This window comes from Dermacentor variabilis, chromosome 8 (assembly GCF_050947875.1).
Source record: "Dermacentor variabilis isolate Ectoservices chromosome 8, ASM5094787v1, whole genome shotgun sequence".
Lineage (NCBI taxonomy): Eukaryota > Metazoa > Arthropoda > Arachnida > Ixodida > Ixodidae > Dermacentor > Dermacentor variabilis.
The window spans coordinates 34,484,784-34,502,362 of record NC_134575.1 but is presented as its reverse complement, the minus strand read 5'-3'; the positions used below and the strand labels follow the sequence as shown (position 1 = coordinate 34,502,362).

General features: G+C 53.4%; 1 protein-coding gene across 2 annotated transcripts; it reads left to right on the top strand.

Moving 5' to 3' along the window:
- The first annotated feature begins 361 nt into the window (after window positions 1-361).
- On the top strand, window positions 362-15,239 carry LOC142589976 (uncharacterized). 2 transcript variants are annotated; one of them, XM_075701739.1, is made up of 6 exons: window positions 362-740; window positions 8,275-8,512; window positions 9,985-10,350; window positions 11,701-11,853; window positions 12,967-13,314; window positions 15,123-15,239. In XM_075701739.1, the coding sequence occupies exons 2-5, from the start codon at window positions 8,291-8,293 to the stop codon at window positions 13,294-13,296; spliced, it is 1,071 nt and encodes a 356-aa protein (XP_075557854.1). In that variant the 5' UTR covers window positions 362-740; window positions 8,275-8,290; the 3' UTR covers window positions 13,297-13,314; window positions 15,123-15,239. The 2 variants fall into 2 exon arrangements, with proteins under 2 accessions (XP_075557854.1, XP_075557855.1); XM_075701740.1 differs by having other exon boundaries at window positions 12,967-13,318; window positions 15,123-15,208.
- Window positions 15,240-17,579: the final 2,340 nt, after the last annotated feature.

The window sequence follows — 17,579 nt, the reverse complement described above, 5'->3', positions numbered from 1 at the left end:
AATATGCGTGAAGGGAAACATTTTATGAAGATTTTACTTTGAGAACGCGTTATTTGTGTAGCCATATCCACGTTTTAGACGAAGCCTCTTACAACACCAGCCAACACGAGCCTCGCAGACACATATACCGTCATTCCCATGACGGCACGGTGCCCCCTTAAGAAACTCCCATAGACGGTGGCGCCAGATTTCCCTCTAGGTGTTATAGTGAGAAACTCTATGGAAACTCCCATAGACAGTGGCGCCAGATCACCCTCTAGGTTTTATAGTGAGAAACTCTATGGTTTGCTCCGTCCTCGGCCGTGGTCAGCGTCTGGCGTCGACGCTGCGTCTCAAACGCTTCGTCGGACGCCAGCTGCATGCAGACGGTTGTTCAGAAGCGAACGTTCGTACTCGAAAGCGGGCTCCAGCAGTATACGCTGCGTCTTGCTGCGCAGAGAAGACGTGCCAACCGACACGAAATCGCGAGGGAGCCATCAGCAAACGTCAGAGCGGCGTCGGCAAGAATCCGCGGGTTGTCGGTGCAGTCGGCGTCCCTGAAGCAGAGCAGCCAGAAATCACCGAGGAGAAAAAAGCAGACGACACAACGCGCGTCTGTCGTCTGCACGTTAGTGGCTACTGACTGGCACGCGACAGTTGCTCGTGCATAGCCGCGATCCCTGGCTTCGACGAGTGGCTGCAACCGTTCCCCGCTGGGCTCTGGCGGTCAGCTGTGTCTCATCGGGGAGACCGTAGTCGAGGTAAGTGATTGCCTGCTCCGTGATGTGCATATCATAGAGTTATTGGAATATAGCAGTAAGTGCGAGGTCGTCGTGTTCTTCGGTCTGCAGCGACGCTTGGCTCGGCTTGAAACGGACCACTCGCGTCCTTACAAAGTTAACGACGCCTGGCAGTGGAGTTCTTCATTCGTGCGTAACAGTTAGCTCCGCTTCGGCAAACAGTTTATAAGAGGCGGCCAAACACAGACGCGTGTGACTGATAGTTATTGGGGCGGCGTTACCTTTAAACGCATGTTTAGGCGTCAGCTCTTCGCTTAACCACAGTTTAGAATCAGTGTTTAAAATATTGATTTAATCTACAATTCTACATGCTCTCATTGCTTCAGAACACCGTAGAACTTCAGAACATCTGCGGAAGCTAACAGCGCTTTGCCTGTTTCCTTCTTATGTCCAGTTTCTTGCGCTGTTAGTCGTTTCGTATGCAACACGTACCAACCGGCCTCAGTTCGCACTTTATTGTTTCAGAACACACGGCTTAGCGACCAATTTATCCATACTCTGCAGGGCAACGAAGGACCAAATGCAGGCGATATATACGATTTTTAAGCTACGGCCTAAAGCTATACGCGCGTTGTTCGTGCAGGAGAATCTTTCCTCGCGAACCGTGAATGCTCACAGTGTAGAACAGCGCGGCGAGCGAGAGAGTACTGCAGCAAATCGACACCAAACAGCTAAAGATGCTGGGTGGAAATGCAACGAGCAGAGGGGTTGACCACGCACCGACTGGCCGACGACGGCATCAGCCTACGCTATCGTAATCAGCATTTGCCGTGTAAGGTACCAAGCTCCGATGGAAGTCTGTTCGATTCACGCGTGGGTCACTAAACCACGAGCACGCAATCCACGGGGCGGCTGCACCGCGGCCTACGATTACAGCGTGGTGCAGGCGAGGAACTGCTTCAGTGCAGCAGGGCACTGCACCGTGCACGGCGAGGAGGTGCAGCAGAAGTGTTTGGCGTCATGCAGACGACACTCGCGGGAAGTGGCCATTGACGACACAGCGTGAGCTTCCAGTGGAGGCGGACATGCTCCTTAAAACCTCTTCGACGTGTTACTGCCCGGTACGTCGAAATTTCGTTGCGGGCGTGTTCCAGCACCCGTCGGATTTGCTCCGCTGCCCGTTCGGAACCGAGCACACGAAGTTGCTCACGGCGCAGCGCCATGGAAGCGCGAGAAGCTCGCGACGAGCAGCGAAAAGGCGAGACGGCCGCTCAGCGATTCGGCGAGGCCAAACGTCTGCGCTCGATTCAAGACAATGCGTGCACCGGGATGCGTCAAAAAAATACGCGGCAGCGTCGGAGCAATTGCAGCACGGAAAAAGCAAGTTTTCACCGTCTGGTCGGCGGCGTGAACTAGCGTGCCGTGAACAAGTATACCACGCGGGAACCGAACAAACCTTCTAAATTTTCTGTTCCTGCAATTGCCGGCAAGCTATTTGTTGCGCAACCTCTAGGCGTGCTGCTTTGCTCGGCTTAGGAAATTTGCTACTGCCAATTTTGCAATAGTTGTCACAATCACCCACTCTAGAGGGCGCGACCATCGGCTTTGTTCTTGACTTTGCTTGGGAGCGGGTACTGTGACGAGACGTTCATTTGAGGGATCGCCAGTCCTTTGTGCAGAGCGGGCGCGAGGGAGAAAATCTGCGGGCTTTTGCTCCTTGAATATATGATTCTGCCTAGGCACTACGGAGGAGGTTTCTTAGCGCGTGTTGTATACGTTTGTCCCCTAGACATGCCGGCATTGCGGAGTGCGGTCGAGTGTGCGCTCCGCCGCTGGCTGCCCGCGCGGAGAGGCAGTGGGCGCGGACGCCCGTTTGGTGATCGCTGTGTCTGAAGGGGAAAGTTAATTTCTGGCTGGTGTTGTACCTGTCGCGGGTCACTTTTATCGTCGCGATGATAGATTGGATTTTTTACAAGCGCTGCTCCAGGAGTACGCATGTAACCGGCAAACGGAGGCTATAGGCGAGCACTTGAGGTTATAGTAAAGCAAGCGGCGCAGGATCTCCACAGGGCACCCAAGGGGTAGCGTGGGGATAAAAGTTGGAAGCAGGGCGGCGCGTTGGTTGGGGCCGCGGAGGCTGAAGCGTACGTGCCAGGGGGTGTTCGCATAAAAAATTACCTGTCCGCGATAGCGGACAGCCGATCTTATACACTCCTGGCACGCGCAGGCCTCGGCGAGCCCCATCCCACGGAGCAGTCGGGGTTCTAGCTTTGGTGTCCCCTATGCCGCTTTGGTTTCCTGGAGGCGCCGCCAATAGTGCAACAAAAATCACACGTTGTTGTAATTAGTGAAAAACACGATCGAATAAGTATTACGTTCAGCCGCCAACTTGTGACGCTAAGTTCAGCACTACCGCGCCCCGCGACTTCTGCAAAACGAGTCAGAACTTTGCCTCTGAAGGTACGTCGGACAGACTTTCTCGCGCCTGCGGCGCTGGTACTGGGTCAGTCATCGTCACCGGCGGCATTTCAGCCACTTGCGTTCAACCGCGGTTGCTAAGGCGCTCTGCCTTCTAGATTTTCAATATATGCGGCCCGGGTTCCGCTACGCTCGCTACTGCTCCCACAGAAACATCTGTAATCTTATTTACAAGGTACATCGCCGTAACGCGCGTGAAAGCTACGATCCGCCACGGCTTAGCCCTCTGCTTCACCTACTTTACCGCGCCGGCAGCCATGCTCGACCCCACTCCGCAATGCCGACACGCCTACAACACGCGCTAAGAAACCTCTCGCGTAGTACCTAGGCAGGGTCATATATTCAAGGAGCAAAAGCCCCCAGATTTTCCCTCTCGTGCCCACTCTTACTCACGCCTGCGCACAAACGACTGGCGATCCGTCCAATGAACGTCTCGTGGTACGGCGAGGAAATGATACATGCGATGCGACCGCGGCCAACGGTTGCTGTCGGCGCTGACAAGTCTGGACAAGCACGGCGTGTTTTCGTCACTGTTCATACATAATTTCTTTCTCTATGGTTCATACCCCTGAAATTCGCACATGTATACGTCGGGTGTTCGTCACTGTTCATGCCCCTGAAGTTACTTCAAGTGCAACTTAATAACGCTTACGTTGTCTGTTATTTGCGCTGTCGCTTAAGATCACTTGAGTATGCTCGCGAGATAGGAGACTGCGAGAGTGCGCGTTGATCCGTCAACGCTCAACCTGCTGGGACGGAAGTTGTGGAGTCTCCACCGGGAAGGTGTTCGCGCGTTGGTGCCCGCTGGTGGCCGTGTCGTCCATGACCGAGGAGTGCATACGTCATCGGTATAGGATTCGCGCCGTGCCAACACCTTGGCCTTAGGCGAGGAGGTCGCCCTGTTGGAAAGCGGCTGTCCGCAGAAGCCATCGGCTCGTATATTGGATGTTTACTACGTCCCCGTCTGCCTGTCGGCAAGTATGAATTACGCCTTTCCGACTCTTGTTAGGCACAGCGACAGCAGCGTCGTATGGCAGTGCTATCTAGATAGAGTAAAACATCTTAATTAATATTTGAATGGCGAGAGCAGTGTGGGAGGAACCCTCAGTCCAGGGTCCCTAAGGTGATTCCGGCAATGTTTCGAGCCCGTTGTATCACTGCTCGGAGGACCTCGGGAGGTCCGTCGCGGAGGGCATCGTCCCACAGCTCTTTGTTGCGTAGGGGGTAAAGGAGAGTTGGCAAGGGAGGAAAGAGGTTTGCAGTGCACTCAATCGTGACGTGGAAGATTGTGGGCGAGCTGCCACAGCCAGGGCAACGATCTGCATAACAGTGTAGGTATAATTTATTGAGAGAGACAAGATTAGGAAAAGTTGCGGTTTGTAACTGGCGTAATGCCACTGCTCCTCCCGCGTGAAGGACGGCGGTGGTGCGGCGTGGGTGCGACGAATGCGTGTATAATGACGGAGTATGTTATTTGGATAGAATTCACACAAAAACGACGGGGCCATAACACTCTTTAGGTGCAGAATTCACGGAGTTTTTCGTTCGTTAGGGCTCTTTGACAGAGACCGTCTGCTTTCTCCAACAAGATATCTTAACACCACGAGTAGCTGGCATCTAATTTTACGATAAGTTGCAACGTAATCACTTTTTTTTTTTTTTGTGAATGCGGGTCAAGTTGTGTCTTTACGTAGTCGTTTAAATGGCGAACGCCAAGGGCACCGTTGAGATCTGTCTCAACGATCAGTAACTCATTTCTAGGCAGGTGCAGAGTGTTTTAACGTCGGCTATTTTTAACTCACAAGAATGCATATCTGGGAAATGTTTCCGCCTTGGTTTCGCATCGCGCGATAAGGGTAACACTGTAGCCTCGAAAATACACCTCGTATATCCCCCATGTTAAGAATACAATAAGCGCACGGGTTTTAAGCAGTACGAATTAAGTCGCCGTGCTGTGCTGTCGCGCGAACAGTGCGATAGGAAACACGGAATTCGCTTTGAAGCAGCGGTATTATTCGATACACGTAAATTCAAATCGGGGGAGGTATTCTATAGAAGTCCACTTAGTGGACTGTCCATTTCGGCCGCTGCTGATTGGCTGGGGCCGCTCGTCTCCTTCTCTCTCGTACAGCTGCATCCAATCAGCAGCGACCGAAATGGACAGTCCACTAGGTGGACTCTTACGGAATACCCTCCCACGTGCCTTAATATGTGTTAGGAGTGGCTCTCGCCTGTATGAACAAGAGAGCGGTTCCCCGGGAAGACGGAGCCAGGCTTCAAATGACCAGCGGTGATCGAACAAGGGATGTCGCTGTAGCCGACGTTTGGACTTCGTCATGGCGAGGACGACCCCCGACATCCCTTGTTCGACTACTGTTATACTGTTAGTAATTTCCCCACTGCCGAGCGTGTAGATAATCTCGTGGAACATGTCTACGTGAGGGGGGGGGGAGGGGGGCATGTGTGTTTAGCCGCTACGTCTCTTTTGAAGTGTCATTTGGATGTTTCCATTGCACTATAAGCCGGTACCCTTTTATCGTATTCCCAAAGGATAGTCACTCATCTTGCGTGTTTTTTTCCTTCTTTCACCGTTGCGCGCCCGGTATATACTTCCATGTCACGAAACGGCATGCACGTTATCAGCGTGACTTAGCATTCTGGGCGGAGTAGTAGTGAGCGCGAAGTTTTCCGACCGAGGACACGCAACAGATCACTACGCTCCGGCTGATAACTCCGTGCGCCACCCAGCGCTGTGTGGGTCGCGTCAGCCAATCGGAAGACAGAACCGTCAAAGGGCTCAACCACTGTCCGCCTCCGATCACGCCTGCGCGCTATGCTCTTGGAAGAATGCTACAGGGGGGATTAGTACCAGACAATGGACGAGCCCTGTTTTCTTATCTGGAGCATCCAGCTGGGCTCTCGTTTACTGATCGGCTTACACAACGTACAGTCGCGGTCAAAAATACGCGGCCCACGGCTCCAGTCGGCGGAGCGGCCGCGAGCCGCACCGCGGCGCTCGCGTCGGCGCTGCGAGAGTTTGCGCTCTGATGACAGGTATCTCCCTACGTATCGTCCGTATCCGTTACGTATCCGCCCGTTACGTATCGTCCGTTACGTATCCGCCCGAGAGCGAGGGAGATACCTGTCGTCAGAGCGCAAACTCTCGCAGCGCCGACGCGAGCGCCGCGGTGCGGCTCGCGGCCGCTCCGCCGACTGGAGCCGTGGGCCGCGTATTTTTGACCGCGACTGTACATCCCTTGCAGCAGTGCACGAACTGGGGGTTGCATTCTGTAAGTGTTCACCTAGAGGACACGTCTGTTTCGTCTGCTGCTGAAGCGCTGATTGGCTGGTGGGCGCCTGTCTCGTTCAGACGTGTACCCAAGCCCTGCCTTCAGCAGACATGTCCGCTGGGTGGTAACGTAGGGGCGAGACTCCCCGGTATTGAGGCTCAGGCGTCGGAAAGACTTCAGCACGGTTCGTCTGGTGGTGAACATCATTCGCTGCGAAGGCAGCAGGATCTCGCACAGCGGAGAAATGCCGTCTGTTCGAGGGCGTGCACTCGTCCGTTTGCGATGCACGAGGCGTCTTTCTCGATCACTATGCACGCATGCATTCTGTCGTGGCCGCCCGATACACACGTGCAGACGCCGCCGCTCCCCGTATAGTCTGCGTAGCGCGCGCAAAAACACCACACCATGACCCAGATCTCCGCGATCGCGTGGTGATAATCGCGTCCAGCTCTGCAACTGCACATTGTCGCAGAGGGGCGTCAGTTCGAATCCCTGTGGCGGTGGTAATGGGAAAGGCTTCCTCTTTTCTTCTCCCGGCTCCCTTCTTTCTCACGCAACAAAGTAACTTCGCATTAATTCTGTGGTACTCTGCTAAGCCAACTGAATTTCACCAAGGATTTAAAAAATATAACTGAGGGCATTACGCGAACGGCGTTCACTGTATGTTGATGGGTGTTGTTCACGTTTGTCACAGTCAGTATTTCCTGTTCACTGTGCGCGAATACGTCTATAATTATCTAACTTTATAAACTTACCTAATCGACGAGATGTCAACGAAAAAGTTGTAGAGGGTGTCGAAACATGGAGCGATAATTGGAATTAAAGCAACCTATGATTTCCATTATCCAATATCCTTATCCAAGAAGTGATGTAATTAATGTTAGCTAATCAAACTTAAATATTAGTTGCTTGTGCAGAACGAAAAAAAGAGAAAAGGCCTATCAACATACAATGGGTGCTGTCCGCGTAAATTCCTTGGTTATATTTTTTTCAGGGCCACATTTAGTTGGTTTCGTTTGTCGGGTGTGTGACATTTTTTTTTTCCTTTAGTGAATTTTCCTCCACCTTGCGGGCTCCAGCAGAACGGATTCGCCGTAACCTAAAATAAGTGTCGGCAAAGTCGAAGAATATCTTGATTTGGTCTGTATCTCATTTTCATTCGTGTTGAGAGCTGCACGTAGCATGCTCCAAAACGCGCATACCTTCTTCTTCAAAACGAACGATTCCTGCTCCAAACCTGCTCCAGTGTGCCAAACTTGCTGCACCCAGAGCTACTCCAAAACTTCATTAGCCGCTTCCATCCATGATAAATTATAACTTCACTGTTTTCTTCGCACCAATATGCATGCTCTCCGTGGCCGGAAATAAACGCGAGCGAGTTGTTTTAATATTTCGTGATGTGAAGTGGTGTTCGGGCTTTGTGGGGTTAATTTATCTGTATGTCACAGTGAAGGCCATATGAGTAAAGGCCTTACGAGTAAAGGCCATGCGAGTAAAGGCCATGCGAGTGAGGACCTTACCAGTGAAGGCCTTATGAGGAAAGGCCTTGCGAGTAAAGGTCATACGAGTAAAGGTCATACGAGTAAAGGCCTTACGAGTCAAGGTCATACGAGTAAAGGCCTTACGAGTCAATTCCATACGGGTAAAGGCCTCACGAGTAAAGGCCTTACGATTCAAGGCCTTATGAGTAAAGGCCCGTGGTTCAATAATAGTGCAATATGGAATCGGGACAGTGCCCAGAGTACAGTACCCCCCACCTCGGTATATATCGCTTCGGCTGCATGCAGGAAGCACGGGGCCGTCATGATTCCGGTGCGACCGATGTCCATGGCACCGGCGGGAGTGATCGCGGCCGCCGACCCCCTGGGTGCCGCGCTGCCCCGCCAGACGGTGTACGTGTTCCCGCCGCTGGGCCAGTTCGACCCCAACTGCGTGCGGCTGGTGACCGAGGGCCGCGACCCGGCCACTGCGGTCGCCTGCCTGCTCGGCTTCTTCAAGCTCGTCTGCGAGGCCGGATACGAGCAGGCGAGCCGCAGCGAGTGCAGCTTTATCTTTTTTTTTTGAATGCCTTAGCATTAAGGAGTGCCAGTGTCAAAGTGGAAAAAGAAAGTTTATGTTATAATTGGAGAGAAGTGTCAATCAGAAAATTCTAGGCCACCGTGAAAAAGAAATGTCGCAATGCCTCTTTCTGTTGCTCTATACACGCTACATAAACGTTATTTCTTCCAAGTGTTCGAAGAATTAAAGCCCGCCAAAGCACGCAAAATTGCTGCGCCACTGGCCGCTCGAGGCACTTTGCGTGTATTCGCGGGCTTCTTTCAGGCTCGGAAAAAAAAACACTTTTGTGTAGATCGTATTGTGCAACAGAAAGCTGTATCGGGAGTTTCTCAGGTTGCTGCACAATTTTATCACGGACACTCTTCATCTAATTATAATAATTGAGAAGTTGATTAACTAATTAAGACTAATTATATAATTTGGAAGAATGCAAAAAAACATAATCTAGGTATCTCCAATCGACGGCCAAACTACATTACCTTGGTTCCGTCCAGCTAGGTAAAATTTGCATATTTTGAAAGTCGCTCAAGTTAAGTGAAACATCCTGTGGTCCGCGGGTAGCATACGCTTCTGTGAACATATCAGCCAAGTTTTGCTGTCGTACGCGGTGCGTAGAGCTCGCGCAAGCGGAGCGCGAAGTCGCCTTTCTCTCAAACGCCTTCTTTTCAACGGTAGCCTGGTCCTCATTCTCTTCTGGACGTTTTATTTCGCCATAAAGCGGATTCCCGTACGTGGCTGCTATTGATAGCTGCGGTCTGCTACGTAGCGTAGATACCGCGGCCGCCGCGGGGTGCCGCCACGAGTCCACTGGCCAAGCTCACCGCGGCTGGCTGAGGACAACCGCGTTTGGCTTATACGTTTGGCGCGTCGTGGGGCACCAGCATCGGAAGTCGTGCCGTCTGCGTTAACGTCCAAAATGAAATTTGAACTGCGCACCACTGTGACATGTAGAAGGCGGACCGTTGCGGGCGTGCTCCGCCGTAGCCTTCGCAGTGCAAGGCACTGGAGAAGGAACGGGAGCACAGCGGAGGCCGTGTTTGATTGTCAATAACTCCGCTTCTGCTGAACGCATTGAAGTACTTTTTGAGGGCGAAGTATTGCCGAAATAGCCTGTGTTCACTGCTAATGCCTTCCTCCACTTCGATAAAAAAGTCGCGGTTTCGCCCGAAAGGCGAAGCATCGGTTGCGATAGCAAACTAAAAAAAAAAATTAGATTGCGGGGTTTTAGGTGCCAGAACCACTTTCTGATTATGAGGCACGCCGTATAGTGGGGGACTCCGGAAATTTGGACCACCTGGGGTTCTTTATAACGCGCACCTAAATCTAAGTACGCGGGTGTTTTCGCCCCCCATCGAAATGCGGCCGCGGCCGGGATTCGATCCCGCGACCTCGTGCTCGGCAGCCCCACATAGCCACCACGGCGGGTGACCCGCACGCAGGTGGTGCGCGCCAGCGACCTGGACGGCGTCTGGCTGGACGAGGTGCATGTGAGCGGCGCGTTCGTGCGCCGCCAGCTGCGGGCGCTGCGCGCCGACCCGCCGCCGCCGGCGGCCACCATGGACGACTTCCACGTGCTGCTCAGCGTGCTGCTGTGCAACCTGCCGCGCGCGCGGGGCTCCAACCTGAACCGCGACTGGTTCCAGCACCGGATCGACGACCTGGTCGCGCTCTTCCCGGCCGTCTCGGAGCCGCCGCCGGTGCCCCTGTACGGCGCCGAGCAGGCGGACGCCGTCTCCAGCTTCGGCGAGCAGTGGCCGCACACCAGGGCGGCGCTCTGCAACGCCCTGCTCAAGGGACGCTTCGAGGTGCGCTGCGTCTGCGTGTGCGGGGCGGCCATATTATTTCTCTTTTTTTTTTTTTGCTGTCGTACGCGGTGCGTCGAGCTCGCGCAAGCGGAGCGCGAAGTTGCCTTTCTCTCAAACGCCTTCTTTTCAACGGTATAGCCTGGTCCTCATTCTCTTCTGGACGCTTTATTTCGCCATAAAGCGGATTCCCGTACGTGGCTGCTATTGATAGCTGCGGTCTGCTACGTAGCGTAGATACCGCGGCCGCCGCGGGGTGCCGGAACTACGGAACTATTGTTAAAAAATCTGCTGTGGCTCTTTCAGCGCGGCGTTTTCAAAAAGAAAAAAAAAAGGAAAACGCCCCACTCAAGGGACGCTTCGAGGTGCGTGCTTGTCTATATACGGGGTGGCCATTCTTTAAAGAATAAAAAAAAAATCTGCTGTGGCTTTTCAGCACGGCTTTTTCGAAAAACGCCCTGCTGAAGGACCGCTTCGAGCAGGTGCGTCCACATTTGGCGGTGTTGTTACTGGACTGACAACTTAATTATAGAAGGATCAGTGGTTGTACTAATTGCCTTGTCATTGCTGTACGAGGCTATATGCAATGCGATTTGCTCACCAGAACCGAATCTGCCGGGTTATGTTACAACATTAACCAATATTTTTGTGCGTTTAAGATGCACTGGAAATGTTCAAAAAATTTTAGCAGTATAAGCGGGTAGCGAATTGTACGTGAATTTCGATTGGAGCTGCGGCTTCACGGCGGTGCAAATTTCGTTTCGAGGCGTGCTTTCACGGCAGTCTGGCCTGCGCTGCTGTGAAACCGCCTTTAGGGCGGAGTTTTTCGCCAATCAGCGTCGCCGAAGAGGTAGTGAACGGAGCCGCTGGACGGAGGTGCGACGTTGGTGATTCGCGCATCATCTGCGAACGGAGACCGTTTTTTAATTTTATTTGGGCGTTGTATGTGCAGTTACTTCAGCGGGTTGTACGCGGGGTATCTTTCTTTTTTCTTCCTGCAAGTGTAGTAATTGGGGAAGTGCGGCTTATACGCGAAAAAAGAAAAAAAAATGCGTACACGCGCGTTCGTTTCGAATTCCTCGAAAACTTATTCGAACGCTTAAATTCGAGCCGAGGCGAATATCGAACATAGCACGGCATTCGATCGCACGTTCGAAAATACCGAACATTCAAGTGTATAGCTGGAAGACAACCACGCAACTTGCGATTACTTTCTTGCGTTCTCGCCTCCTTTGTATCCTCCTGCGCCACGAAAGACAAACTATATATACCTAGCTTCCTTAGCGTGCTTTCTCTTTTCTTTCTCCTCCTCCTCGAGGAGCCCGTCTGAGAAGCCCCCCGAACGCCACGCAGGGCCCGATGCAGCAGGTGCAGGAGTACGTGTCCGTGGGCTGGCGCTTCGCGGGCATGAAGCATGTGCATCTCATCCTCGAGTTCCTCAAGGGGCGCAACTCCTGGGTCCTCGACATCATCCCGGAGCTGCGCGCCAAGGGCGACCGCCTCCAGGTGATGCATGCGTGGTGCGACCCGCCAGGGCGGTCGGAATAAGCGGGAAGACGCACGATGCGACGCCGGTCGTTGCGATTCGTTGCGTGCATCGTCAGTCGTGCCGCAGGCCGAACGCAACGAGCTTCGCGGGCAGGTTCCCTCCGGTTTCATCCGGGTCCTCATTACGGCCGGGACGTCATGCAAGGGACGCATCGAAGTCTGCTTTGCGTTTCGTTCGATACGACGCGAGACGAGGTCTTTTAGACGGCGTTTCTCTGACTGTCTGAACGCGCCGTAAGCTTGCTAGATGCGATCATTTGTAAAGACGGGTCGTATATGCGAATGATCTTAACGTCGAGCCGTCGCACGTCGTATCGGAAGCTGGTCCAGTGCCTGAAGACACGTGGCACAACGCTTCGTTCAACTCGATGCGACTCGACGCACGCGACGAAATGTCGCTGTTGTTCCGGTGGTTGGGTCTTGCCGGGAACTTGTAGGGTTACGTTTGTTACCGCGTGGCCGAGCCGCAACCGATATAAAGCTACAGCGCTTCTGTGTTGCTCGCCGCTGGCAACAAGACTGCTGAATCACGGGCCGAGGCGGCGATTTTTTTAGCATGCGTTTAGCCTCGACTCCGGTTTTCCTGTTTCGATAACGCGTCGTTCGCGCAAGTGTTCTCATCGGACAGCCGCTGGAGCGCTTTGAATAGAATTTGTTACACCTTGGAGGTTTGGGGCCAGGGTGAACCTGGGTATTGTAGACGGTGGGCCTACGGGCGAAGACTACACGACGACGGCCTAACAAGAAAGGACATATGTACGAGACGTCGGGACGGTCGCGCAGCAAACCCGTTTTTGAGGTCCTAAACTGACATGTCGAAGTTAAAAAAAAAAAAGCACGACACTGTTGTGTCTAAACAATGACTGCGGTTGTACATCGGGCGCTTGTTACGTCGTACCGAAGGGTGTAGCGAACGGGACATCCGACACGAGACCGCAGGCAACCACGTACGGCACTGTGTCAGTGCTCCTCTTGCGCTCTGTGTCCAATTAACCTCCCCGCTCTAGAGAGCCCACGGAGAGTTTGCGTCGAACCTGACGCCCGCAACGAATCTCGCGCGGGGGGCCGCAGGCGTTCCTGAAGGCGTACCAGCGGCTGGGCGAGGACGGCCCGTACATGAAGCTGCTGCACCTGCCCGAGGCGGCGACCGCGCTGCGCAAGCACCTGGGCCTGCACGTGGCGGCCGCGTACGCGCTGGCCGTGCTCGAGGACGACAACTGGCTCCAGTACAAGGGCGTGCCCCGCGACGAGGCCGAGGAGGCGGTGCTCGCCAAGATCTCCGCCATCAAGCGCATGGGCCTCGGCGCGCCCCCCAAGGACGCCGCGCCGAGCGGGGGCGGCGCGAGGGACGCCGTCGACGTCGCCGCAGCGGGCGAGCCCGCCGCGTCCGCGGCGCCATAGACGTCGGCGGCGGGCCAGGTAGGTGAGCTCTCTTATTTTCGGAGCGAGACCGGGCTGGGTTGGTATTCCATGACGATGTGACCGGCGCGAACGTATAGACACGGAGCAGTCAAAGAAGTGACAAAGGAAACGGGTTCTTTTGGTTCGCTTCGCGCGGGCGTCATATCGTCAGATTGCAATGGATTTCAGTGTGGAAAGTATCGCGCGCACTGGACGAAGACAACAAGAAAAGGACACAAAGACTAGCGTAGTCTGACTACTGGCTATCGGCAAGTTGTCAGTCTGCGCTGGTCTTCCGTGTCGTGTTGTTGTCTTCGTTCAGTGCGCGCAAAACTTCCCACAATGAAGTCAAACCAAGTAGCCCGGCTTTCATTCTTATTGCAATGGGTTTTCTCAATGGAGTATACGAGAGTTTTAGCGCTCGCCCATAGCACTATATATATGCTTTGCATTGACTTCATCGTGGCAGCCATCTTGGGGTGCTAGCACGTCGAAAAGCTGCGTAAACTAGAAACGCGACGGCACGACAGGCGCGTCGTGGACCGAGCGACAGATCGATAGCAGTGATATCACGGTATAAGAAACTCGCCGCCAAAAAGAAAAACGCTGTAAGCGTTACAATCTGGTACTTTGACGTCATCGTGCTGGGGCACGAATTATAGAACGGCGAAAACCTGCGCCCGTGTGACGTCACATGTAATCTATAGTTGCCGCTTCCGCGGCGTGCCAGTCTTACTCAGCCCGCGTACCATCGTAGCCGTGCTTTCATGCACTGCGTCCCTGCAGGCACCGGACGATGCATCGTTTTAGCCGAAACGTTGGGGCAGTGTTTAAAGCGCAACTTTACTTGCCTTACTTCCCCGAGGTGTGGCGTGTCGTCATCGTTGCCGGCTGTCTTTCTCCGAGTATCGAAATCGCTCACTTTCGCCATGGTTTCGGGCGACTCACATCATCGGCTTCCGGAAGCGTTGGTGCATGCAAGTTTGGACACAGCGATCCTGGTGCACAGCTTGCTGTCTTCGAACATTATACCATAGGAATACTTTTGGTCTTATGCGCCGACGTTTCCAGGTCGTGTACGAAATCTGGCGAAGGTTATGAAGTGTCAGAGTAAATGATCGCTTAAGAATATCGCACCTCTGAACACTGAACCGTTGCAAGGGATGCGCGCGCGCGTCGCCGAAATCAGCAGCAGTTTCTTATCGTGATGCGCCGTTATGTCTTCGAAGGTTCGCTTCCGCACAGTGGGCGATTCGTTAGCATTCTGCCACCGCTTTACACTTAACCGTTTCAGCCACCTACCGAGCTTGGCGCTTGCCGAGCTGCGCCAGACGCATGGGCGCGGCGCGGCGTGTCAAATGTGTCACGATCAAAGGTACCAATTACGTATTATAGACCTTTAGCGTGTCCGCTATTCCGGCAAACGGGAGTGGTTTGAGCGGATTGCTGGATGGGCGGGGGCGTGTGCGGCCGGAGCGGTGTAGCCGCCTGTGGCATAGAGCTCAACCAGACAAACAGAGCTAAAATTGCAGTAACCTACTGTATTCTGCTTCGCTTCTGGTGCAAATTTGCGACAGCGGCGTAATTGTGAACGCAATTACGCCCCCGCTCATCCGGCAAACCGCCAGCGCTTGCCGGAATACCGGACGCACTAAATGTAGGTCGCCACGGTAATGCTAGCGTTCCGTATGGCTACACGAACTGCGTATGCGTTTCTGCGGCGTCGTTGATCGTTTCGACCTCCTCTGCAAACAGCGGCAGCGGGAAGCGTCGACGGGAGCGCAGCGCCCGTCTGGATCGGTTTCGTCCCCTCCCCCATTGTGCAGGCGGAGCTGGCGCCACGGCGAGACGACGAAGACGCGCGCCGGAACCGCACGGCGGGTCACTCGGGAGGGCAGGCGTTCGACGAAGGCCCGCGGGGGTTCATCATCGATCGGCGCGTCGACGAACATTCAAACCGCGGCGCACAATGCATTCGCCGGGGGGCCGTCGTCGACGTACTACGCCTGCCCTCCCCCTCTGCGCACCGTGTCCTTTTAGTCAAGAAAACCACAACCAACGTACCAGCGTCGTCCAGTGCCGTGGCCAGCCGGCTAATTAGCGAGCCGCCTGCCGTCGCCCGACGCCACAGCGCCGGATGTGGACACCGCGGGTCCCCACGGCTTCCGCATCGGCCGGCGTTGATGACCGCGATCCTTCTGCAAGCTCGAGGAACTTTTTTTGTTTGGCCACGCCCACACGGTGCCGGGTGCGCCGTGATAAGAGCCGCCTCAGCACCGCCCTGCATCTTCTCCACGTTCGGCAGGGAAGCCCCCCGCCGCCGCGGAGACGATGGAAAGGGCGGCGTCGTAGATGAAGAAATAATTTTTCGTCCGTGCCGCGTGGCTTCGAGGGCGAGCCTTGCTTTCTTAGCGGCATTTACGGGTCCGAGGGTGGGCGGGAAGATAACGCGGGGGCGCTCACCCTCCCCCCCCCCCCCTTTCCCTACACTCCACCTTCACCTGGCGGCGGCGAAGGCGCTGCCTTGCTTTTTTTGCCCCGTACGCGTTCGGGGACGCCGCCGTTGTGGTCGCGAACGAATAAAGGGCTTCCAGACGGTCGTGTCCCCGCTGCCTGCCGTGGTGAGCACACAATTGAGCGATGGAATCTGTGACGGTAGCTTTATCGCTGTCATCTTGTAACTAAGTAGCTAGACATAGGAACGATCTAGCATAGGTGCTTTGCACATGGCCTCCGAGAATCGCAGTGGTGAAGTTTGAGTTGGCTTCGTCCTATGGCGAGAAGTTGACCTGAAGACATTAATTCCAGTGGCATAACACAGGACGGATAGATTCTGCAAATCTTATCTCAAGTCGTTTACTGCCGTCACAAAAACAAAAAAGAAAAGTTCAACACTGGGCATGCCAGTAGCAAAGCATGTTTACACCAAAACAAGTGCAGGCCACAACGCATGGCAGCAGCAGTGGCATTTCCACAGGAAAGCTGCTTAAAATAACAGGAAAAAAATTCGGTGCTGTCAACCTCGAAATCAAAGGTCGTAAGCAAATTTATGGCTAGTAGTCCTTTCACTACCATTGCTTTTGCCAATCGTGACCACGGAGATATTCTGCCAGACCTCAATAGTCGTATGCTTGCCATTGTTGAATTCAGAACAGCCATCAGGAATAATGTGGTAGGAGTTGCCCAGGCAGTATCCATCCAGCGATGAATGTGGAAGTGCTTAGCCCGTGAAATGCTTTGACCTTTAATTGAAGACTAGTGAGAGATGACTGGAAGATCGATTGTGAAAAAAGAAAAAATAATTGTGCATTCAAGCAAACATTCTAGACTTTATAACAAGGTGCTCAGGACCTCCAATATCCTCCATTATACAGGTCATTTCATTGTAAGGCCATGCACTTTACCACTTGCACTTGAGCAGGCTAGGTGCATTCAATAAAATAAAACCTTTAGCATGAATTTAATAGAGACTTGGTGAACTGAGTTGCTAGTTAATTTGCACATACTTGGTCTGGAAGAATGTGCGACTGCTGCTAACCTTTTTGCACCAACGCTCACAGCATACCCCAGTGCAAAACGCAGGATCCGCTCAAAGCGGCAGATCGTCGAGTGCCTTTATTGCCACCCTTCACACCAATTCTTGATTTGATTTGCTCACACGATTTCCTTTGCAGTTGCCTTTGTTGAAATTTGCGTGTTTTCCACCTTAAATGGATTTGAAGATGCCGCTGGTCGTTGTGTCATTACATAACTACGTCATAGTCGACTGCGATGTATTTGTCAGCCCTTGCACCCGCTGACGAGTTGCAACAAGCAGCGTACGACTTGAGCAATTCCTGCAGCAGTTGAGCAGGACTTCAGATATTGGCACCATCGTCGAGTGCATCAACAGCGCCTCTGTTAGCGATAGTGCAGAGCATACCTTGGCGACGACTGCAGTGGGCAGTGGTGGCACTGCTACATGAATTTCGTTGTAAGGCAACCAATTGTCTATGGGGGGGCGGGGCCACCTAAATTGCTTTGTTGTACAGGCATTCAACACACATGAAAGATAGGAATTCAGCCAGGACATCAACCTTTCATAAAACAGGCTGTATTGCTGTAGAGGCGTTCGTTCTAGAGGCATCAGGCTGTATTTGGAATAAGGTGGCTTGATGTACAAAAGTACGAAACATTTGGATATAAAGGGTAAAAGGAACAAACTTGGTAGCTGAGCCACAACACTGTCTCAAGGGAACTGCTCATGTCATCATCGGGCAAATTGTCAGTTCCGATAACATTTT

Coding starts and splice junctions, on each gene's coding strand:
- LOC142589976 (XM_075701739.1), top strand. CDS start 8,291: ATGATTCCGGTGCGACCGATGTCCATGGCACCGGCGGGAGTGATCGCG. Junction 8,513..9,984: donor GCGAGGCCGGATACGAGCAG/GCGAGCCGCAGC, acceptor ACCCGCACGCAG/GTGGTGCGCGCCAGCGACCT. Junction 11,854..12,966: donor CCAAGGGCGACCGCCTCCAG/GTGATGCATGCG, acceptor GGGGGGCCGCAG/GCGTTCCTGAAGGCGTACCA.